Source organism: Nomascus leucogenys, chromosome 11 (assembly GCF_006542625.1).
Source record: "Nomascus leucogenys isolate Asia chromosome 11, Asia_NLE_v1, whole genome shotgun sequence".
NCBI lineage: Eukaryota > Metazoa > Chordata > Mammalia > Primates > Hylobatidae > Nomascus > Nomascus leucogenys.
The window spans coordinates 2,262,508-2,287,472 of NC_044391.1; the positions used below are offsets into that span (position 1 = coordinate 2,262,508).

Consider the following 24,965-nt stretch of genomic DNA (forward strand, 5'->3'; position numbering starts at 1 on the left):
TCCAGAGAAACACCCTAACTCTCTTCAATTCTATAAAGGCTGAGAGAGGTGAGGAAGCTGCAGAAAAAAAGTTTGAAGTTAGCAGAGGTTGATTCCTGAGGTTTAAAGAAAGGAGCCATCTCCATAACATAAAAGTGCAAGCTGAAGCAGCTGAGTGCTGATGGAAAAGCTGCAGCAAGTTATCCAGGAGATCTAGCTAAGAAAATTGATGGAGGTGGCTACGTTGAACAACATATTTTCAATGTCGATGAAACAGGCTGTATGGCATCTTCTTCCAAACAAGCCTTCCTCATACTGGAAGAAGATGCCATCTAGGACTTTCATAGCTAGAGAGGAGAAGTCAATTCATGGCTTCAAAGTATAATCCTAGGAATTATACCAAATCTACTCTGCCTGTGCACTATAAATAAAACAACAGTCTAGATGACAGCACATCTGTTTACAGCACGGTTTACTAAATATGTTAAGCCCACTGTTGAGACCTGCTGCTCAGAAAAAAATGATTTCCTTCAAAATATCACTGCTCATTGACAGTGCACCTAGTGACTCAAGAGCTCTGGTGGAAAAACACAAAAAGATTAATGTTTTTATGCCTGTTAACACAACCTCCACTCCATAGCCCATGGATCAAGGAGTAATTTTGACTTTCAAGTCTTATTAGTTAAGAAATATATTTAATAAGATTATAGCTTCTATAGTTAATGATTCCTCTGACGAATCTGAGCAAAATAAATTGAAAACTTTCTGGAAAGGATTCACCATCTAGATGCCATTAAGAACATTTGTGATTTATGGGAGGAGGTCAAAATATCAGCATTAACAGGAATTTGGAAGATGTTGATTCCAACCCTCATGGATGACTTTGAGGAGTTCAAGACTATGGTGGAGAAAGTCACTGCTGATGTGGCAGAAACAGTAAGAGAACTGAATTAGATGTGGAGCCTGAAGCTGTGACTAAATTGCTGCAATCGTGGGATAAAACTTAAATGAATGAAGAGTTTCTTCTTATGGATGAGCAAAGAAAGTGGTTTCTTGGGATGGAATCCACTGCTGGTGAAGATGCTGTGACCATTGCTGAAATAACAACAAAGGATTTAGAGTATTACATAAACTTCACAGATAAAGCAGCGGCAGTTTGAGACGACTGACTCCGGCGTTGAAAAAGTCGTACTGTGGGTAAAATGCTATCAAATAGCTTCTCATGGTACAGAGAAATCTTTCCCGAAAGGAGAAGTTAATCAATGCATCAAACTTCACTGTCTTGTTTTAAGAAGTTACCACAGCCACCCTAAACCTTCAGGAACCGCCACCCTGATCAGTCAGCAACCATCAACACCCAGGAAAGACCCTCCACCAGCAAGAAGACTACAACTCGCTGAAGGCTCAGATGATCATTAGCATTTTTTAGGAGTAACGTATTTTTTAATTAAGGTTTATACGTTGTTTTTTAGGCATAATGCTATTGCACAAAATAGACTACAGTATAGCAAAAACATAACTTTCATACGCACTGGGAAGACAAAATATTATGTGACTGGCTTTATTGTGGTGTTCCAGAACTGAATCCACGATGTCTCCGAGGTATGCCTGGATATGAAGAACTGACTAGAGAAGAGTTTCTCAGAAACACAAAGCCACAGTAGAAGCGAGACAGCCTAATTTAAAACAATGAAAAGAAAAAGAAAAGAACTCTCAAAGGCACTATGGCTTTGCTCAAAAAAGCCATTTGTTTGCTAGTGTGAGTTCTGACAATGACCAAATTCTGTCTCAAGTACATGTTAGGAGCTTGTGTCAAAGTTCTCTAAGGGCAGTTTAACCACACACAGTGAGAGATTACATCTTCCATTCTAATTTGCATTCATTAAAATACAATTATTAAAATGGCGAGACAGTCTGATGTTTGGTCTAGATCTTCACAGTTGCTCATGATTTCATGTTCCTGAAAATATAATCTGCACTTTTCTGAAAAAGGAAAATGAAAGAGGATGGGTGACTCTCAGTCAATCCATGTGATTTCTGGATGAGGACCTGTGAAATGGAGAAAACTGGATTTCCCAGAACTGGCCCTGCCACCGCTTCCTTCCGATCCAGATTGAGCATATGTGTTACTTGGTGCAATTGTTGTCATAGAGATGATTCTTGTTTGTTAAATAAAAGAACCAAATAGTTACAGAAAAGTAGACGATGTAAACTGTACATGTATAAATAAGTTATTTCCCTTTAAATGTCAAATGTCCCATCTCTCCTTATCTCCTTTTTGAGCTTTCTCTAATTAGACAGACTCATAGTTTTCATCAAGAAGTTCAGTAAATAAATATTTGGGCTATCTACTATGTGTAAAATGTCACAAAAATATTTAGAAACAAGCCAGAAATCCATATGGACGAGAAGAAAAGAGAGGTGGTGATGATGGTGGTAGTGGTGGTCATGGTAGCCATGGTGGTGATGGGAGTGGTGGTGGTGGTAGTGGTGATAGTGGTGGTGGTGGTGGAGGTGGTGGTGGTTGTCTTGGTAATGGTGGTGTTGATGGTGCTGGTGCTGGTGGTGGTCATAGTAGCGATGGGAGTGGTGGTGGTGGTGGTGATGATAGCAGTGGTGGTGGTGGCAGTGGTGGTGGTTGTTCCTGGTAATGGTGGTGTTGATGGAGGTTGTGGTTTTGGTGGCAGTGGTGGTGGTCGTGGTCATGGTGGTGATGGGATTGTTGATGATGGTGATGAGAGGGGTGATGGTGATAGCGGTGGTGGTGGTAGCAGTGCTGGTGGTTGTCCTGGTAATGGAGGTTGTGGTAGCAGTGGCGGTGGTGGGGGTGGTGGTGGTGGTGGTGGTGGCAGTGGTCCTAGCTAAAGTGATAACAGAATGAAGTTCTGGAAACCAAAATATTTTTCAACATAACGTGTGATAGTAAATCTAATTCAATTGATTTGCATCCTATCTTAAGGAATAAAGTTGTAGAAAATGATATATACTGGAAATCCTAAATTGAAAAGGTGGTTGAAAAATAAAATGACCTCCTTCTTTGTTCCTTATTTGAAATAATTATGGAATAAGACTAAAATTTTATTCTTCCTTAGTGTTTTAAAGCCAGATCCCCTGGGCCATCTCTGTGATTAACTGTCTTAATTTTCTAATATAATTATACCTTCTCAGTCCCCTCCCTGCCATTACTCTAGGTCATCTCTACAATTATCTCTTTTCCGGGCAACAACAGTTCCTAAATGTCTTCCCTGACCACAATTTTGCCACCTCCATCCTTCAGGTCCATGGTGCAAAGCATGATTTCTGTAAAATGCTAATATGATGAGGTTGCTTCTCTGATCAAGACACTTCAGTGGTTCTCAGCCACTTTAAAGTCTAAATTCTCTCAATGGCTTACGTGTTTTATAAATTGTTATGCATAATTGCTTTATTCTGCCAGTACTTCAGTCTGAAGTAGAGTCTATTGGCTTGATATCACGGCAAAACTCAAGCATCATCTTTCATTCTGAAAAGTGTTTTCTAACCCACTCATATTATTGCCCATATGCTTTTTTTTTTTTTTTTTTTGAGATGGAGTCTCGCTCTGTTGCCCAGGCTGGAGTGTGCAGTGGTGCGATCTCGGCTCACTGCAAGCTCTGCCTCTCGGGTTCACGCCACTCTCCTGCCTCAGCCTCTCCGAGTAGCTGGGACTACAGGCGCCCGCCACCATGCCCGGCTAATTTTTTTTGGTATTTTTAGTAGAGACGGGGTTTCACCGTGGTCTCGATCTCCTGACCTCGTGATCCGCCCGCCTCGGCCTCCCAAAGTGCTGGGATTACAAGCGTGAGCCACCGCGCCCGGCCTGTCCATATTCTTTTTTAAGCCATGCCCTTACATTGCATAGATTTCTATATAACATTTTATTGCACCCAAAATGCTTGTTTATATATCTGTCTCCTACAAGAATAGACTTGTCTTTTTATCCAAGGATCTAAAATTATTTTATTTTATAAAAATATTTTAGCACACAGTAATTATGATATTTATGGAATGAATGAGTGAGTGAATAAGAGAATGGATGAATGAATAAATAAATGAATGGCACAGAACCTTCAGGTTAATATTATTTAGTCCCCACAGTTGAATGTGGCCACAGTAAGTAGCACTAGCAATCATGGATAACAACATGGATGCAAGTAAAGGAAGTGAAACCATTGTTTAAAGGTGTCTGTAAACCAAACCAATACATATTCATTGAAGTACAATCCACAGAAATTTTGAACTAGTACAATGATCAGTAGGAAACTGAACAATTTTTTTAGAAGTACAGAATAATGTTTGAGATGATGGATATGCTAATTACCCTGATATGATTACTATACATTGTAGGTATTGAAACATCACTATATGCTGTATTATATATCGATTTAAATCTATAATATAATATATCTATTATATATCAATTTTAATATATATTATATATCGATTGAAAAAACTAATTTAATTTGTTTACGCACAGAATAAGAACATCTGGATTTATATATATCTCCACTACTTAAATGCTGCACTGGGATTATTTATTTTACTTTTATAAGCTCATTTCTTCACACATAAAATTAAATAGTCAAAGGAGGTAGAACTTTATAAATAGGGACCACATGACTCAGATATGTTCAGGTAAAATCCATGAAAAAGTTTTGATTCAAAGTCATTTAATAGACATACATTAATGGACAGACGCTCATCCTAAAGTCATTTGCTCAAACATTTCAGTTAAAAAAAAAGTTTTTGGCAGTTATCTATATAACCATACTAAAAAAAAATGTTTTCAAAGGCAAGAAAACATTTTTGTGGGTAAACACATTTACACTCCAAAATTATTATAGTCATTGGTACCTCCCTGTGGGATCTGAATATATGGGGATGTTGGAGGAAATAGTTAAGTTTCTTATTACCCATGGCTTGATAATTGAGCATTTGACCATACTAGTCAGCCATTCTCTTCAGAGAGGTGATGTGGGTTTGGCCACACTCAAAAATTAGTCCTAGCCATTTGTACTGGAGGGAGCACAAGAAAAAGAGGAAAAGCTCTTAAAACAAGTCTGTCTGTCATAATATCTCCTTGGGGCTTCTCTTTGGTCTGAGAGCAACTGTTGTAGCTTTCAGGTAAAGCAATGAATTCATGACGTTCTACCAAGATCTTGCCAGGCTTCATGATTCAGTAACAGCTCTGAAATAAAGCAATGGCATCCCAATTCTTTGAAAAGGCTAACTTTCTAGTTCATGAGAGTTTAGCTCTGCTTCAGAATATTACCTAAGAATGAAGAAATATTTACTCACTAACATGAAAACAGAGAATTGAGAGTTGGAATGTCTCTCTCAATTTCCATGTTAATTCTTCCTTGTTATTTTCCTTTAAGAATATTATGACCATATGCACAAAGGATCATAAAGTCAGTATGAATTCAAGTAGAGAAATAAACGAACCTCTCAAAATGCCCTTTGCAACAATTGGCAATGACGTCAGTCTTCTCAGCCATTTGATATCTTCCCAGCTGATAGATGGGTCTATTGCTTTAGCCACATATGCAGCAAGTCCACTATCATCTCCAAAATTTTCCTCAGGAGAAAATGATAAAGTACTGGTTTCAAAATTTTTCATCCTAAAATAAGAAATGCATAAAATGAGAAATTTGCTAAAGTTGGAAATATCTTTCCAATGATTCATTCAATGAAAAATGTTACCCTTTTCAAATAAATTGGCTGTTTGCTCCTCATTCTTCTATAAGTCAATTGCACACATATTTTCCATATTTTGATGTAGAACTCTAGACTAAATGTGATACTCTAGTGGTCTTAATCAGCGACCTAAATTTTATTTTACATCTTAGGCTGTGTTTACACAAACAAATCTGTTTCAAGAAAAAAAAAAGTGTTCATATTCAAACATCTCATTTTTAAGCCAGTTTATGGATATACACGATAGAGTTGACACTATTTTCAGCCAGCAATGCAAATTAATCACAACTAAAAAAGCATTTTTATGGTGCATTATAATTGACAAAGGGTTTTGTATGCCAAAATTATCACAATTTTTCTTTAAAAGACTCTTAGTAACATTGATACTCCATGATTCCCATAGAAAATAAAAACAGAGGTACAAAATGAATTGCCTCAAATATAGAACGAGCTAATAGCAGTATCTGAGCTCCAATCTGGGTCCCTTGACTTCGTTCCTAATTCTATTCTCTTTGCTCAGATCTCAGTTTCCTCCTGGCTATTGCACCTGACCTCAGGAAACCTTCCAATGCCCTTGTAGAAAATTCTAGAAGAGGTTGGAACTGCAGTAACAGGTGTTAACACGACTGTCTGTTGCCCCTGTAGACTCCTTCTTGCCCTGCTATTGCAGTAGTGATGGTGGTGGTGGGCATAGGAGAAGTGGGGAGTGTTTCCCAGCAGATGAGTTGTCACCTCTTGCCTTTCCCTCACCTTTTTAGTTGTTCTCTCTGAACTTCTCGGTCTGCTGACTCAAACTTCTCTAATCTTCCAGACAAGTTTGACAAGGACATGAGCTTTTCAATTATCAATACCTTCATTTCTCTGCCAGTGGCTTTTTCTTGCTCCTGGGCCTGAGTCACCACCCACACAGCAGACTGGAAGCATTAGGGATGTTGAAGTGTAAATACCCCAGCTCCCTCACCCTTAGGTAGACTAACTCTGAGATAAATTCTGCCTAAGCTCCCAGAATTTTCCAGCAGGGCTAAGGTTCAGTTGCCCACAACTGTAGCTGTCTTGGTATTATGCCGTTTGTTCAATGCCTTCCCTCCTTTGCCTCACTTTCCTACTCCTCTAGCAGTATTCCCTTCACCTTCCCTATGAACTACTTGCACTGAAATCATAGGCTCACAGCCTGCTTCTAGGAGAACCCAAACTGAGACAAAGTACCACTGAGTTGCTTCCTTCCCGTATGACTATTTTTGTTGACCCAGCTTAGCCCAGTATTTCTCTAACTCACCTCTAAGACTCTGAAGCTGGCTTCCCCTGTGCCTGAGGTCTTTTATCTTGGCCTAATATACTGGCTAGATTTTGGCAGTTCCCCACTCTAGAGGCAATGTCTTTTCAGACTGCACCTCTGACTCCTAGCTGGATGGATGACTTCAGGATACACCATAGAATCATTCCTGTGACTTATCTGCCCACAGTCCCAAATTCAGTTGCAAATTTCTTCTCCTGAAAGGCTGTTTTTGAATAATGACAGTGACTGGACTCACCTTGCTCTTCTGCATACTGTTAATTCCCCTGCCAGTCAATCTCCTATTTTTTGGTCAAAGTATAGTTGTATGTATATTGATCGCTGCCTTAGACCTATCTCTTTCTTCCCCTCCACCAGTTCTGTCATTAAATGTAGAGAAGATCATGGAGCCATATAAAAATTTATATATCGGCTGGGCACAATGGCTCATGCCTGTAATCCCGGCACTTTGGGAGGCCGAGGTGGGCGGATCACCTGAGGTTGGGAGTTCAAGACGAGACTGGCCAACATGATGAAACCCAGTCTCTACTAAAAATTCAAAAAAATTAGCCGGGTATAGTGGTGGGCGCGTGTAATCTCAGCTACTTGGGAGGCTGAGGCATGAGAATCGCTTGAACCCAGGAGGCGGAGGTTGCAGTGAGCAACTGCAGCCACTGCACTCCAGCCTGGGTGACAGAGCGAGACTCCGTCTCAAAAAAAAAAAAAAATTATATATTATACTAGAAGAATCTAGGCACACTATTTAAAAATTATTTTTAACAACCATGAATTCTTTTAATAGAAAACTATGATTTTTTACACTTCAGAGTATTTTAGCTAACATAGCTGGTTATGTAGCTTAGGTGGCATATATTGTCATAAAGATATGAACATTCATATCCCATATAACTCGATTCAAGCTATTAACAAGGCTTTCTCAATAAGGATTGAATAGTTAGTCCTATAGTTTCACGGGCTCAGATGGCCATTTAAGATCATAGAAAATTTCATCAAGTCATATGGATGCCCATCTAGTCGTTGGGCTTTGGTGGGGATTTTAGCTGAAATGCCTGGACTTTCTTTTTATTTAAATCAAACCACTTAGGGTTGTACATTATATCAGAGTCCTTGGTCTTCTGTGGTCACCCTAATTTGAATAAAGCTAACCGCTGGTCAATAAACACATCCTTACCATGGCGACCTATTTCATTACTTACAAATGATTAAATGATAATAAATTCCAAACTTTTAAATAATATTGTTAATAAGAAAAGGTCCAGTCTGTCTATCCCATAGCAAGACTAGGAAAAGAAAAAGAAAAACATCTGTATGTGTATATAGTCTGCATGGCACCCCACCCCCATCCCAGACAAGCTCCAGTGTTTCAGCAGGGGTGGGGTGAAAGGGTGAGATGGATAGGAAAAAACAGAAACATGGATAAAATTATATAAATAACTGTTGTTATTCTTGGATGGTGAAATGCGGATCAACACTTGAATGAATGTTGCCTTACAGAAATTTCAGTGCACAATGAAGCCTTGTTGTTACTCTGAAACTTTGTTCAAAGCCAGAAGCCAAGAAAAAGTTTTCAGATATCTTGACAGAGACCCACGATGGAGTGTTTTACCAAGGGCTCCGAAAGAAACCTCCATGAATGCTATTTTTATTCGGATTATGACATACATATATATAAACGCTTAAAGTGGCTTCTGATAACCAAAGTATTCCATTTCGTAAGGAAAAAAAGGGGCGAGATCAAAATAATAACCCTATTACTTAGGGCTTAATTCTCCAAATCCTGATCTGTTTAATGACGCAAAGGTAAGAAACAAGATTTCTTCCTTGTAAGGTACTCATTATCTCTTGAATGACACTCAAATATACCTTTTAATATAGAAGTTGTTTTAGCTGTTAGTAATTTAGCATCATAAAAATAGTAACAACTGCTAATGTAAGTTAAACATTATTAAATAACCAATAGTAACACTAATAATCATGAATATTGAGTAATACTAATATTATTTATTACAAGTATTGATAATGCAACATTAGAGATAAAGCCACATAATTCTGTCTTGGGAAACGAAAAAATAAAATGACCAACAGAGGCTACGGCATCAACACAATATGAAAAGAAAGAGATTGAAAGAGGGGCTCATAAATGCAGACACTGATACATGGGCCACCAGCCTTTAATTCTGTGGTTAGGAAAACACTTGTGTTGAGAACACAGCCCTGGTAATTTCTTCCTCAATGTGGCTGCTAGAAGAAGGTTCAGGGAATGAATTTTGAGTTCAAATCCTGGTTCAGCCTCTTACTAGTTATGTTACATTGGGAAAATCTTGTACGTTCTAGTACATTGTATTGATTGAGTCAACAATTACTTATTGGGCATCTACTACATGCCAGTGTTTTCAATGTTTAAGATATATAAATAAATAAAACAGTTAAGAATCCCTGCCCATGGTAAGCATAATCAATAAGTAAATTACAAAGTGTATCAGAACATAAGCACTATACAAAGCCAAGAAAAAAGTAGAGCAGATTAAGAGAGATGTGATTTTTCAGAGATTCAAAAAGAAACTTTAAGTATGTATGGTAACCAGTGTTGGCAAAATTGAGAAGCTACCTTGAGAAGGAAATTAGTAGAACTATGTTTGTGGTTATTTGTTACAACAGCAATAAGAATAACATGAAGGTATTACATTACAGTTCCAAATGTCAGAAGTCTAAAACAAGTCTCACTGCACTAAACTCAAGATATCAATAGGGCTGTATTTCTTCTGGAGAATCTAGGGGAAGCCCTATTCCCTTGTCTTTTCCAGCTTCTAGATACACAATGCTTTCCGTGGTTCCTGACCACATCATTCCAACCTCTACATCTGTCATTTCATCTCTTTCTCTGACTCTGACACTCTTGCTTCCCTCTTATAAGGACCCTTTTAATTATATCAAGACTACTGATATAAAACAGGAAAAATCTTCCCATCTCAAGCCCCTTAAGTTAATCACATCTGCAAAGTCCCTTTTGCCACGTAAAGTAACAGGTTCCCGGGATTCATTCATGGACATATTTGTCCTGCCGTACTTATCGATGTGAATGATTTCCCAACCAAAAATTTAAGAGGCTATTGTGCCATTTAAGAGGCTACTGTGCCAAGTCCTCCACTGACCTCTCTCCCCTGCCTCTGCCCCCACCCTGTTATCTTGCTCATATTTGCATCTCTACCATCAATTTTTATTGTGGTTTCCCAATATAGAGACATGAATATCCATTCCTAATGTCAAGATTCAATGGAAGTGAGGCTATTACTCATGCGTTGATTCTGCAAATGACTGTTACAGGCAGAGGGAACAGCCAGTGCAAAGGCTCCGGGGTTCCAGCATGCCTGGCGTATTGAAAGAACGGCAGGGAAGCCAGAGTGGAAGAGTGGGTGAGGATGTGAGCGCCACGCAGTGAGGCAGAGGTCATGGAGACCTGTTCACATTGAGTCTACTTTAAAGCAGGCCACTTTAATCATGAGAGACCTGAGAAGACAGTGGCAGGCTGGTCTGTTTTAGTGTGATATATTCTGGCTGCTGTGATCAATAAATCACTTCTGGGCTTAAGAAAACATGTCACTGGCAAATCATAGAAAGGGTAAGTGTCATGATTTACCTTGATCTTAGTCAATGATCAGAAATTACTTTTCTTCTCTTTAAACTGCCTTGGCACTGCACTGAAGGGCCAAATCTTAATTCAGGGTAAATGAACCATCTCCGTGGGGATACAGAGAAAGAAAAAGTTCCTGCCCCAAAGCCTCAGGAATCAGTCTACTGAACTGGCTTCATTCCTTGCTTCTTCCAAGAGCAGATGAGAAGTCTCCTTACTCCCTCTCAGATTCAGGAACCCCCGTGCCATTAATAATGTATACACATACATGTGTTTTGCATATGGACCAAGTAGAGACTACCAAACCTCTGAACTCTTGCTGGGCCCAGATGCCAAGAGACGGGACACTCCCCCACACTTGGGCAGAGGAAGTAACAAGGGCTGGAAGGAGCCATGCTTTACAGGCTCATTCTCCTCTGGATTTCCTGCCTCCCTTGCCTGCCAAACCTCACTTATGAAAAGCCAGGCTTCACCTTCTATGAGTCAGGTCAGTTGCGGAAAGAAACCGATTTCATATCAGGCTATAACAGATGAGCTTTTTGGGTGTATTTGGCCTCAGGCGGAAGCCTGGACCTCCCATTAAAGTGCTCTGCCTTTAAGAGCTGAATGTGGGCCACTGAGGAACTGACCAGAAGGCACTGGCCTACTCCGAAGTCCACTAGGACAAACACCACCAATGTGCACTCTGAGGGGCTGGGGTACACCCAGCTGCGGGGTGTTTCCCGTGTTCCCTATAACCTGGATGTGTTGCTCATTATTTGATCATCTTCAGACCGGAGATGTGACAAGCTAGGAAGCTGCAGCCAGTTCTATGCACACCGACAGCTGAAAAGGGTCTTTGTTTCATGGCCCGTCACAGCATCTGGGAAGGAGCCCAGGAGCAGAAGAAAAGGGGGGAAAGCAAATCAACCTTCCTGGCACTCAATGAGTAGCCCCAGCAGTGAAGAAGCAAGAGGTACCTGCCAGAATTAACAACTGTGTCATCCCCACCCCATCTAAGTGGATGCCTCTGTGAAACACATTCTGGTATCCAGAACAAGAAAGTATGTCTTAAGTTAAAAACAAAACAAAAAGAAACCTACTGTACTTATTATTGTTGTTACTATTGTTAGTAGTAGTAGTATTAAGAGATGGAGGAAAAGGAAGAACAAATTCCTTTTCAAATGGCCAAGGGGAAATAATGAGGAATGTTTCCTGTAAGAAGCCTCGATAGTGGGAAACTATTTGGAAAGTCTTTAAAAAAAAAAAAAAAGTAGTCAAAATAGAGAAATAATGTAAATACGCGTTTCATATTGGGGGAATTTGAATCCATCAGCTTTCTGACGAACTTGGCAAGGAATAAGACTATGTCAGAGGCTTTTGTTTTTGTTCTCTTTAAACACAGGGTGTTTAGGTAACCCTGAGTCTGGGATATGTGGAACAGTTTTATTGGCAAGTTTGGCAGGGAGAGCACTTTCTTTTTCTGTCATTGGTCTAATCCTGGTGCCACATACAGAAATAAGATCCTAAACCAGCCTGGTAGCAACAGGGAGGTAACATCACACAGCTAATTCACACATGGCTCAACAGCAAGATTTTATGCCCAGTAGTTTATTCTCACATAGGCACATACACAGTAAAACCATGAGAAACTTATACAAGACTCTACACCAACTTCTGTGGTGAGATACACTCCACAGTCACTGTAATAGATATGAAATTCCAGGGGAATATGAATTTGATTTTGGATCTTTCAGTTTTTGAACATTTTAGAAGAGTAAACACAGTATGTTTACATGTGCCTTCTTTTGTCTTTTATCTTTTTTCAATCTTGCTAGCCCTAGTTTTGTTTTTTTTTGTTTTGTTTTTTTTTTCAAATACAGTTCAAACATAGAGTAAGCAAGGGCCTCTGTGGCATGAGATCTGGGAACCCAGGAAGACGTTCCTCCTCGTCTTACATATTCTGATGGATGCTGTAGTAGTCCATCATAAAGATGTCCTCCATTAAAACTAAGATTCTGATCCCTTTTCAAATACTTATAGGCCTCAGGGACATTATAAATTCATATGAAAAATCCAAGAGCACATTTTGGTGGAAACTAAAGGAAGGAAATCCTGATGGGGAAAAGAGGTGTATAGCTTAAGGAGGTGTGGGTCTTTCCCAGAGACTTCCACTCAGTTTCCAGCACTGACTCAAGACGATTGTAATCCCAAAATACTACCAGGAAAGAGATAATAATTCACTGCTTCTGGACAGGGTGAATGAATGACCTAATGAAACCATTATAGTTCAACATCAGATTATGTGATATATTGTTTTTGCTAAGATGAAGGATTTGAGTGAACGAATGAATGAATCTTGACCCATGGACGAACCACAGTGAAAGGAATATTGCTGAAAGAAGAAGTAGACAATGGGGGATCAAAGATGTGGCTTTTTTAAATCTCCATTATTTTCTCTTTCTTCAGTCTTCTTAGCCTTAGCTGTTCCATGTACAATTAAAAATAAAAGGTAAAGGTGGCTCTTTGACTTTAACAAAAAAATAGGGCACCAGGATGATAATAATAAACTGTTGCTTGGGCAAGATTAAGTATCTTCCATCTGTATAGCAATTCATACTTCCCAAAGCCAAAGCCCTTAATGTACTCTGGTCTGAAAATTTACTTGACTTTTATAGAGGCCATTTCTGTTTCTATTGTGTAGCTCAAAAAAGTGACGTCTACAAAAGGGACATGATTAGCTGAAGATTAATCAGATATTTAGCAATGATGCTATCAGTAGAACCCAGACCCTAACATTCCCCGTCAAGATCCCTTTCACCTCAGCTCAGCACCCACATGATCATGGTTACCTGAGTTGTGGTGGCAGCTTGAATCTGTTACGCACATCATCGAGACGGTTGCCCAGGTAAGGTGTGTCCACTGTCACAAATATGGCCTTGTAGCCTGTCTTCTCTGCTTGCCGCACTAGCTTCTTGGTGACTTCTCGGTCCTTGTAGATATACAGTTGCAGCCAACGAACTGCCTCAGGACCAGCTTCCGCCACTTCTTCAATTGAGGAAGTGGCCCAGGAACTCAACATCATGCCCGTTCCCAGGGACTGACAGGCTGAGAAAGAAAAGGGATGATCAAGACGGGCCTGGCATTGCTCACTCTCCCAAGCCTTTGAATTGTAGTTGGATGAGTAAAGACATCTATCTAGAAGGGCAATTTGGCAATATCAAGTCAAATCTTTTAAAGAGAGAAGTAAGTCTGGCCCATACCGTCTATTTCCTGATTTTACCTCCTCTGATACAAGTGGCTACTGGAGTTATTGCTGCTCAGTATTTATTTTCCAATGATTGGAAATATACATTTCTTTCCACACTTTGTGTATTTCTCCTGAAGAACAAAATGAGTCCAATAGTCAAGGGTATCTGTAAATACGGGCAAAAAAGATTAAGAACCTGAACATCCAGCCTTAGGGGATTGGTTAAATTGTAGTTCATATATAAAATGAAATAAACACACCCATTAAAATTAAGATTATTGCTGGGCACGGTGGCTCACGCCTGTAATCCCAGCACTTTGGGAGGCTGAGGCAGGTGAATCACCTGAGGTCAGGAGTTCAAGAACAGCCTGATCAATGTGGTGAAACCCCATCTCTACTAAAAAAATACAAAATTAACCGGGCGTGGTGGTGGGCGCCTGTAGTCCCAGCTACTCGGGAGGCTGAGGCAGGAGAATCCCTTGAACCTAGGAGGCAGAGGTTGCGGTGAGCTGAGATTGCACCACTGTGCTCCAGCCTGGGTGACAAGAGTGAAACTACATCTCAAAAAAAAATAATTAATATTATTATGATAATCAATTTTCTGTGTCAATATGCTAAACCATGGTGCCCAGATATTTGGTGAAACATGTCTGAATGCTGCTATGAAGGTGTTTTTTAGATAAGATTAGCATTTTGATTAGTAGACTATAAGTAAAGCAGAGTATCCCTCATAATGTGAGTGGGTCTTATCTAATCAGTTCAAGGCCTTAAAAATAAGTCTGTGAAGGAGAAGAAGAAGAGGAAGGAGAAGGAGAAGGGGAAGGGGAAGGAGAAGGGGAAGGGGAAGGAGAAGGGGAAGAGGAAGAGAAAGGGGAAGAAAGACTGCTAAGAAAAAGAAGAATTCTGCAAGGAGCCTGCCTTCAGACTGGAGCTGCAACATCAACATTTCCCTGGTAGCTTGCCCACCTAGTTGCCCACCTACTCTGCACATTTGAACTTGCAAGCTCCCACAAACGTATGAGCCAATTCCTGAAAATGTCTATCTATGGATAGGTGTTTTAGAGATAAAGATAGATAGAGATAGAGAGAGAGACTTATGTATGTATCTATCTGTATCTATAGAGAGAGAAAAAGATGAGAAATCTCCAAGAGGGAGATCCTATTAATTCTGTTTCTCTGGAGAACCCTGGGTATTACAATTTTAAAATAATATAGACATAGAAAAATGTTTACAATATATAGATATATTAAGGAAAGAAAAAAGTTTACAAAATGACATGTATTACATGATACCAAATTTGTACAATTGTACTTACTGGTAGATGAATCTAAACAAACTACATGCTAATGATGGATGGGAGAATTATGGGGTTAGTTTAATTTTTTTTCTTCCTTCTTAATTTTAAAATTTTATCTTTCAAAATTTTTAAATATATAGTTTACCATTTATGTTGTCTTTTAAAATCTCATAAAACGTGTGTGCTAGATATCCCAAGTAGACACATCCTTTTGAGCAAGGTAGCAGTTACATTTTGGGGGGAGAGGTAGCAAGAAATGGGCAAATAAATGGAAAATTAAATAGAATCATCTAACTAATAGTTTTAGAGGGTACTGGAAAGAACATGGTGATAGGTAAGCTCTCTTTCAAAACTTGGTAGTAAAATTGGAGTCAGCCTTAGTGGAGGAGAAACTGATATAATGTTTATATGCAATATATAAAACAGTCAAATCTGTTTTAAAGTATAAATATATTAAAAGTATAAATATATAAAAGTATATTACGTAAAACTCTATTCCTCCAAGTCATTTGACTCATCTGCGTGCCCACCATGCATCAAATGGGTATAAATATAGTTGTCCAAATGACACTCATAGGATGTTGATGGGAATCCAGTGAGTTGCTGCTTATAAAGCCACAATGAGAGGTTAAAAAGCTTGCATGATTCTCAGACTTTAGCAGGACAATTCCTGGAGGGCAAATGAAACACAGATTTCTGGGTCCCACCCACAGAGCTTCTGGTCCAGTAAGTCTGAGATGTGGCCCAAGAGTTTGCGTTTCTAACCAGATGGGGCTGATGCTAGACCACACTTTGACATTTAAATAGTACCATAGCCATTAGATAGTGAAGGTCTAAGTTCAAATGTAATAAAATGGATTTTGTTTTTGATAAATGTTAATTCTTCAATGCCTTCGAAGATGTTTCTCACACATGTCCTCCCAGTCAGTGGTTAGCTACGGGAGATCTGAGTTGGTGATCATGTCTATAGACCACTAGTCTGCTCTCCCAAAGAGTTCCTTTGGGAATTTCTTCTATAGGAATTCATGACTGGCAAAATATTGTCTAAAACCCACATTTTATTAAGTAACAACACAAATGAACAACTAGACCATTGTCTGATTTTCATTAAGATCTGGAAATGTGGAAAATAAATTCAGGTCACTTACTGCTGTTTGAAAGGAACACCAAGGGACATTGATTGCTTGGATCAAAATCCTCTAACAATCAATTCACCTGAAAGAAATTATGTCCTGGCCAGGCTTGCTGGCTCACGTCTGTAATCCCAGCACTTTGGTAGGCCAAGATAGGCAGATCCCTTGAGGTCAGGAGTTCGAGACCAGCCTGATCAACATGGGAAAACCCTGTCTCTACTAAAAATACAAATATTAGCTGGGCATAGTGGCGCATGTCTGTAATCCCAGCTACTCAGGAGACTGAAGCACTAGGATTGCTTGAACCCAGGAGGTGGAGGTTGCAGTGAGCCGAGATCACACCACTGCACTCCAGGCTGGATGACAGAGCGAGACTCCTTGTCAAAAAAAAAAAGTCCTGAAGAGGATGTTACCTAAGGTCACACAGAAATGAGCAACAAAGTAGGAGAACTCAGCGTGGCTGACGACTCTCCCAGGGCAATGATCTTTCTAGACTCCCTACATGCCTAAATGACTCCCTGGTACCATGCATAGATAAATGTACTCCCTCAATATTTCAGGGCAGTGACATCCAAGAGAGTAGGTTTGCCATGTGCATGAGAGACACTGCCATGCATTGGGAAGGCATGAAATCTTAGAATCCAGTGGGAAGGTCCTCCGTATACTGGAGGTGCAGAATGTGGATGCACAAAGGGGTCTGGCAGAGAGAATCACTCAGATGATAGGGCATGTTTTTGTAGTTAATACAAAGACATCATATAGTCGAGCAGCAGCTCTGCCAATAGGAACATCAAAATCCACAAAAGGATTCCCTTGAACTCATAAGAAGTATCTACAGACACTCCACACAGATTACCAAAATGCTGCAAAACACACATAATTTCTACTTCTCTTAAACCATCTGACTTGCAGGAAATGTCAGCCGTCACAAACATTTTACCCAAATCCCTTGGGTATGCATATTTAGAGAGAAGCAAGTCTGGTCCATACCATCTATTTCCTGATTCTACCTTGATACAAGTAACTGCTGGAGTTATTGCTGCTCAGTGATTATTTTCCAATAATTAAATCATACATTGCTGAAATTTTGAATTGGGGTCCCCAAAATTATTCCAAGAGAATGCTCCTGCATGTAAGAGGAATATCAGAGTCTGTGCTAAGGTATTATTATCATTTGAAGCTAAGATACTAGTCCTAGGAGAAAACAGAGGAGCAAAATAGCAGGCTCCCTTCTCCCCAGAACAAATATGAGTGATCACTCTGATCTCAATCCACTTGTGACTATTTGCTATGACAAAGGAAAATTATTGATGAATTACATTCATTATTTTTAATACAGTTTTATGTTAGAATGAGCTGAGGGAGCCTGGGAATTTATACGAACCATTCAGAGAGGCAATAAAGAATTTGCCTATTTCTTAAGGACAGATCTGAGATGAAGTTGGTACATACCAGAATGGCAATTATGTTTGTTAAAATATTAAAGTACTTACACTCCAATTGGTAAATAGCCATGGCTCTGAAGTTAATCACCCCAGCCCCCGAGTCTCTTCAATACGTCATTGTGCTTCAATATGTCATCACTTCCTTTTCTCCCCAAGGAATCCCCAGGCTTCCTCACAATCCAGCAACTTAAACATCAGTGCCTGGCAGAGCGGGGGGCATCCACCCTGTTAGAGCACTACAGACCAGCAGCTGAGTATCTCTTCCAACTGCTCAAAGTCCTTTGCTAAATAATTCAAATATTACCTTTGCCTGAGAGACAATGATAAACCCTTTGAGCTCACACTGCTCGTTTTGGGATAATACTTACAAGCTTCAAAATTTTACAAATGACGTAGCATGGTCAGACTTCATCAAAAAGTTCTAATGATAGTTATCCTAGTCTACAGCTTGAAAGCACGAATGTTTTAAGCCCTTTTACTCTCCTTGTCCATTGTCCACAGTGAAATTCTGAACCCCTGCTCCCAAAGGAGGCACCGACTGATTGCATTTTGCAAAGGACAGGGGTTGGCTTTCATTCTTGCTCCCAATGTGTGGCTATGTATTAGACTGTAACGGAAGATTCCAATGATATGTGTTGCAGTTTTATGATGCCTGGCAAAATGGAGCTAACAGCTGAGGTCATATTAACATAAAGGCAAAGCCTGGCTCTTGCCCAGAATGAGGTTCCCTAATGTTAATCCAAATCTAAAAATCTTGGCTTTTGTAATACTTGGTATATCCTAAAGATTAAATATCTAGGAGCCTACAGCATCAAGTAACACTGATCTTGTATGAAATCCCAGGACTCTCTTCTCTTACTTTTACTTACTGACTCTTTCATCATCCTTGAGACATATCTTCAAAGATAGACACCTACACTTTTAATGATACAGATATATTCAGACTTTATTCGTATGTTTAGCATTTCTTTCTCTTCTTTAATTAAACAGTGATACATTATGCCATTGCTATAAGGAAATTGCATATGACACACACACACATACAATCACTAAAAGGGACACTGGCCAGGTCTCAGGTATTGAAGCATCAAAGATAAGGCTACATATATAAACTGGGAGATAAAACTTTCATTTCAGAACAACAACAGGGTAGAATGGATTGAGAGCCTGTCCTACAGTCCCAGTCTTGCCATCCATGAAGTACATTCTATCTGCACAATTGCTATAGCCACAGCTGTTCCGCCCACTTCATAGCAGTGCAAGATCATCTACTGGGGCAATGTTTCTGAACGTGTTCTGTGAATCTCTGAAGCCATGCAATTGTAACGTGTTAGGTGAGAGGATGCCTAATGCATTTGGAAAAATAAGTCCTGGATAGCTTTGTATATTTTTCTAATTTTGCCAAGGACCTGGATTTCTTAATGTCATTATTTATTAATCTTCTCCACAGCCAGCTTTCCTTTGCAATTATTTTTAATTTATTTATATTTATTTTTAATTGGAAAATAGTAATTGCACATGTTAATGGGGTACAATGTGATGTTTTGATCTATGTATACATTGCAGACAAATTTAGACAAGCTAATGACCATATTCATCACCTCACCAACTGATAAGGTTTGGCTTTGTGTCCCTACCCAAATCTCATCTCAAATTGTAATCCCACGCACCAAGGGAGAGAACTATAATCCCCATGTGTTGAGGGAAAGAGGTGATTGGATCATAGGGGTGATTTCCTCCATGCTGTTCTCATGCTAGTGAGTGAGCTTACGCGAGATCTGATGGTTTTATAAGGGGCCCTTCCCCCTTCACCTCACACACAGGCTCTCTTACCTGCCACCATGTAAGACATACCTGCTTTCCCTTTCACCGTGATTGGAAGCTTCCTGAGGCCTTCCCAGCCATGCAGAACTGTGAGCCATTAAACCTCTTTTGTTTATAAATTACTTAGTCTCGGGCAGTTCTTTATAGCAGTGTGAAAGCGGACTAATACACCAACTTATCATTTTTTTGTAGGGAGAACATGAAATACCTATTCTTTTAGTAATTTTAAAATATACAATATATTACTATTAACTGTGGTCACCATGCAGTACAATAGGTCACTAAAACCTATTACTCCAGTTGCACTGAAACTTTGTACAAATTTGATCAATATATCACTTTCCTCATTCTTTTCCTTCCTCTCCCAGCCTCTGGTAGCCACCTTTTTACGATCTGTTTCTGTGAGACCGAACTTTTTAAATTCCACATATAAGTGAGATCATATAATATTTGTCCATCCATGTTGTTACAGAATTTTCCACTTTTTAAAGGCTGAATAGTATTCCTTTGTGTATATACACCCCATTCTTTATCCATTCATCTGTCAATGGATACTTAGGTTGATGGCATATCTTGACTATTGTGAATAATGCTATAATGAACATAGAAGTGCAGATATCTCTTCAACATACTGATTTCAATTCCTTTCAACAAATATCCAGAAGTAGAATTGCTGGATCATATGGCAATTCTATTTTTAGTTTTTTGAGGAATTGTATGAAACTAAAATGTCTCTGCATAGCAAAGAAAACAATTAACAGAATCAAAAGACAACCCAGGGATTGGGAGAAAATATTTGTAAAGCATGTATCTAACGAGTGCTAATATGAAAAAAAATATAAGGAACTCAAACAACTCAATAGCAAGAAAACAAATAACCCAATTAAAAAATAGGCAAAGGACAGCAAGAGAAACAATCAAAGGAGTCAACAGGCAACCTACAAAATTGGAGAAAATATTTGCATACTATGCATCCAACAAAGGTCTAATATCCAGAATCTATAAGAAACTTAAACAAATCAACAAGACAAAACAGATAACCCCATTAAAAAGTGGGCAAAGGACATGTGCAGACACTTCTCAAACAAAGACATACAAAAGGCTGATAAATATATGAAAATGATGCTCATCATCTCTAATCATCAAAGAAATGCAAATCAAAACCACAATGATATATCAACCCATATCAGTCAGAATTACTTTTGTTAAAAATTCAAAAAATACTATGTTGGTGAGGCTGTGGAGAAAAGAGAAGGCTGATACACTGCTGTAGGGAATGTAAATTAAATAAGCCACTATGGAGAGCAGTTTGGAGATTTCTCAAAGAACTGAGAGTTTTTCTACCATTCGACCCAGCAATCCCACTAACTGGATATATTCCCAAAGGACAATAAATCATTCTACCAAAGAGACACATGCACCTGCATGTTCATCACAGCACTATTCACAACAGCAAAGACATGGAATCTATCCAGATGCCCCTCAATGGTGGACTGAATTTTTAAAATGTGGTACATATACACCATGGAATACTATGTAGCCATAAAAAAGAACAAAATCATGTCCTTTGCACCAACATGGATGCAGCTGGAGAAATCAATATCCTAAGTGAATTAATGTAGTAACCAAAAACCAAATACCACATGTTGTCACTTATAAATGGAAGCTGAACATTGGATACACATGGTCAAAAAAATGGTAACAATAGATGCTGGGGAATACAACAGTAGGGTTGGGAGGGGGAAAAGGGCTGAAAAAAACTACCTGTTGGGAACTATGGTCACTACCTAGGTGATGGATTCATTTGCACTCCAAACCTCAGCATCATGCAATATATCTTTGTAACAAACCTGCACATGTGCTCCCTGATTCTAAAATAAAAGTTGAAAAAGAAAAAGAAATGGGCAAAGGATCTGAACGGACATTTCTCAAAAGAAGAGATATAAATGGCCAATAGATATATGAAAGAAGCTCAGTACCACTAATTATCAGGAAAATTTAAATTAAAATCATAATGAAGTATCACCTCCAACTGTTAGAATGGTTATTATCAAAAACACCAATGATAACAAGTGTTGGTGAGGATGCAAAGAAAAGGGAACCCCTTGTGGAAAAAACGGAACCCATTGATGGCAGGAATGTAAGTTAGTACAGACATTTTGAAAAACACTTTGGAGATTCTTCTACAATGATTTTGATGCTCAAGAGACCCATTCCTCTTTTCCCTTGCAAATATCGTGTCCAGTGCTCAATACCTTTATGGTGAAAGCTCCTAAAGGAGAGTGGAATCTTCTCCAATTCCAAGAACTCCCTGTGAGGACATACATAGGGAGAGAATATCTAAGGAGATAATTTCTGCATTCCCAAGGTACACATTACTTTGGAGAGCCTGGAACAAATAATCCAAGAAGTGAAACAAGAACATGCTTTTCCCTATCCCCACCCTAACCTGTTTACAAATTTCCATGGGGGGAGCTGCAGAGTGAGTCTAAGGGGCTGGCAGCACTTGCATAGTCCAAACATCAATCAATAATACTTGGAAGAAAAATTGTAAAGTTCCCAGTATATGTTTTTGGTTTCTCTACTCTTCCATTTGCAAGGTAACTATAAATATAATGATATAAAAATAAGTGAGATTAATATCCTTGTTTACTATCATCCATTCCCCCCACTCCATCTCAAAAAATGAGCTACGGCCAGTGGAATGATTTCTGTTTTTTAAAAAAATGAAGTTAATCTCAGACCCATCCATAATAAAGATTTCTATTAGATTGTGGGGTAGGGGGAGGGGGGAGGGACAGCATTAGGAGATATACCTAATGCTAAATGACAAGTTAATGGGTACAGGAAATCAACATGGCACATGGATACATATGTAACAAACCTGCACATTGTGCACATGTACCCTAAAACCTAAATTATAATAAAAATAAATAAATAAAAATAAATAAAATAAAATAAAATAAAATAAAAAGCAATAGGGGGGTGATTGTATTTCAATTAAATTTCCTTTACTCACAAAAAAAAAAAAAAAAAAAAAGATTTCTATTAGAGTTAAACCACATGTCCTAGGGTGGAAAAATGCCACAAGGGTCTGCAATAACCTGACATAAGGTAAGTGTAGCTCGACCTTTCTAAACTGCCATTCAATAGAGGGTTGGCTAAATTTCCTATACTATGGAACTTACAATCAACTGCTGAGATTTAAAAGAATACACCAGGTATGAATGCAGCTACCTCTGGGGTTGACACAAATCCTAAACTCCAATGTATAGTGATTTAAATGAGCTAGGACAGATAAATAGCTTTAGAAAACAGCATAAACTGGCAGCATTCTCCCTGTGGCTGGGAAATGCAATTGTTCTTCTAGAGCTTGGCAGAGTTTTGTTTTGTTTGTTTGTCACATCAAGCCTTAATGAAAACATTTATTTCTGATCCAGGTAATCTGGATGTGAAGAAGCAAAAATAGGAAATCCACTGTGTACATACATTTTAGGGGCCTGGATACTAAGCCTGCCCATCCCAGGTTTTTACAAAGACTACTGTGAACACATCTCTCAGTTATCTAGAGTCTCCCTGTGACTTCTCACTCATTTCAGGCAGTCATTCTAAACTTAATAGGCTCTCAGAAGACCTTGAAGGTCTTCAGAAGGGAAAAATATCCATCTACATCTAATACTGTCATGTGTGAAGACCTGAACTATACCTCTGGCTTGGAACCAACAGGAACTTTCATCCCAGGCTCTGACCAGAGCTTCTCAATCTTTGAGGAATCAAATGGTATGTTAACAAAATTCAGATTCTGACTCAGTAGGTCTGTAGTGGGACCTAAGATCTGCATTTCTAACAAGCTCCAGAGTCCTGCTGACGCTGATGTTCCAAGGACCATACTTTGAGAACCATGAGGTAGATATTTTCTTTCAAAAGGACTCATCCAAATTAGTAGAATATGTGTGATGTCGTGAGCAAAGTTGGGGCTCATTGAAAATGGGAGGGAAATATGCAGCAATGGCAGTGAAGTTGGTAGTGGTTGTCCCATGGTTTGTCAATGGCCAGCCATGCCCTGCTGATAAATCTGCCTTTCTTCTCTGCTGGCACCCTCTGGAGAGGGTCACAGGTACATTTGCCACATTTGTTTATGCATTCTTCTCTTATTAGTTTTAAAGCCAAGGAATTAAACTGTGTTCGCATGATGGCCCCTCAGTACACTTAACCATTATCTCATGGTTTTGGTTTGGTTTAGTTTGGGTTGTGTTTTTGTTTTTGTTTTTGTTGTTGTTGTTGTTTCTTTGTTTAGCTTGCTTATCTGGGATTTATCCAGCTTCCTAGGTCTCAGATCAGAAGCGGAAGTGAATGACAAAGAAAAATAAAATGGTATAAGATGAAGAAGAGAGCACTTACTCAAAGCTGAGAAAGCACAATTTATCAATTATAAGATAGTTTCCAAATGTTTAATGTCAGGTCCAACAATCTTACACACAGAAATAAGATGAAGAACCATCAGGCAAAACTGAAGTTTATCATGCTGGGCTTGATGAGGAAGGGAATTATAATATATTTGAGAATGATGTTCATCCACAGCCACCACCACCACAAAACAATAGAGGGAAATAGAAAATATTAGTTATCAATGAGAGTAAATTATTTGGAATGTCAATTCATGTGGGACTAATCATATACCTAGATTCAAACAGAAAAATTAAGCAACATGTTAATTCAGACCCAAATAATTTCTTTGAAAATAACTCTCTTTTATGGGAAGGCAGAGTCAAGTTTCCAAATTATGGTTTTAAGGAAAAAGAGGAAAGAGGAAGTAAAAAAGTCTAATATGTTCAAAGGGCCTAAAGTGTTGGGGTTTTCTTAGGTGCATTTGATTAAAAAGCTCCTACAAAACTTAGTCATCAAAACAGCTGCTCTGAAAATAATTTTGTTGAGAAAACGCATTTTGTCATCTGCACAGGAAGTCATTACGTAATGGGGAAAATATGCAATGACCAAGTACCAAGCAGTTGTGTGGTTCAAAACTCAGGGCCTGTCATAGTGAAGTGTTTGTATAACTGTGCACCATAATGTCCATTGAGTGTGTCATCCTATCTTCACAGGGGAACTACCATCATACAGGTCTTCACAGAGGATCTACCATCATATAGATGCAGTCAACATTGTTTTATGGATGTCTAAAATTACAAATGAGATTAACCAGAAAAATAAAGTTCTGAAGTCAGTGATCTAAAAGAAGAACAAACCTTCAACTACAATTATGCATGAAATACTTAAAAGTTGTCAAACAAATCTTAATTTACAATTTATGGAACTGAACCAATTTAAACACTGCCAAGAAAGACCAGGAAACCAGACTTAATCATTCCAGTGCTTTCATCATGGTCCATTGAACGAATCTGGAGCTGTATAATCTT

General features: G+C 38.9%; 1 protein-coding gene across 2 annotated transcripts in view; it reads right to left on the reverse strand.

The window, feature by feature from the left end:
* Nucleotides 1–24,965, reverse strand: part of HAO1 (hydroxyacid oxidase 1) — a 58,267-nt gene that overhangs the window by 18,175 nt on the left and 15,127 nt on the right. For both annotated transcript variants that reach the window (XM_003252528.3, XM_012510270.2), the window contains exons 3-4: nt 13,451–13,706; nt 5,443–5,618 (exon numbers count right to left, since the gene is read on the reverse strand). In XM_003252528.3, the coding sequence (XP_003252576.1) occupies nt 5,443–5,618; nt 13,451–13,706 (432 nt within the window). The remainder of the gene's footprint in view (nt 1–5,442; nt 5,619–13,450; nt 13,707–24,965) is intronic.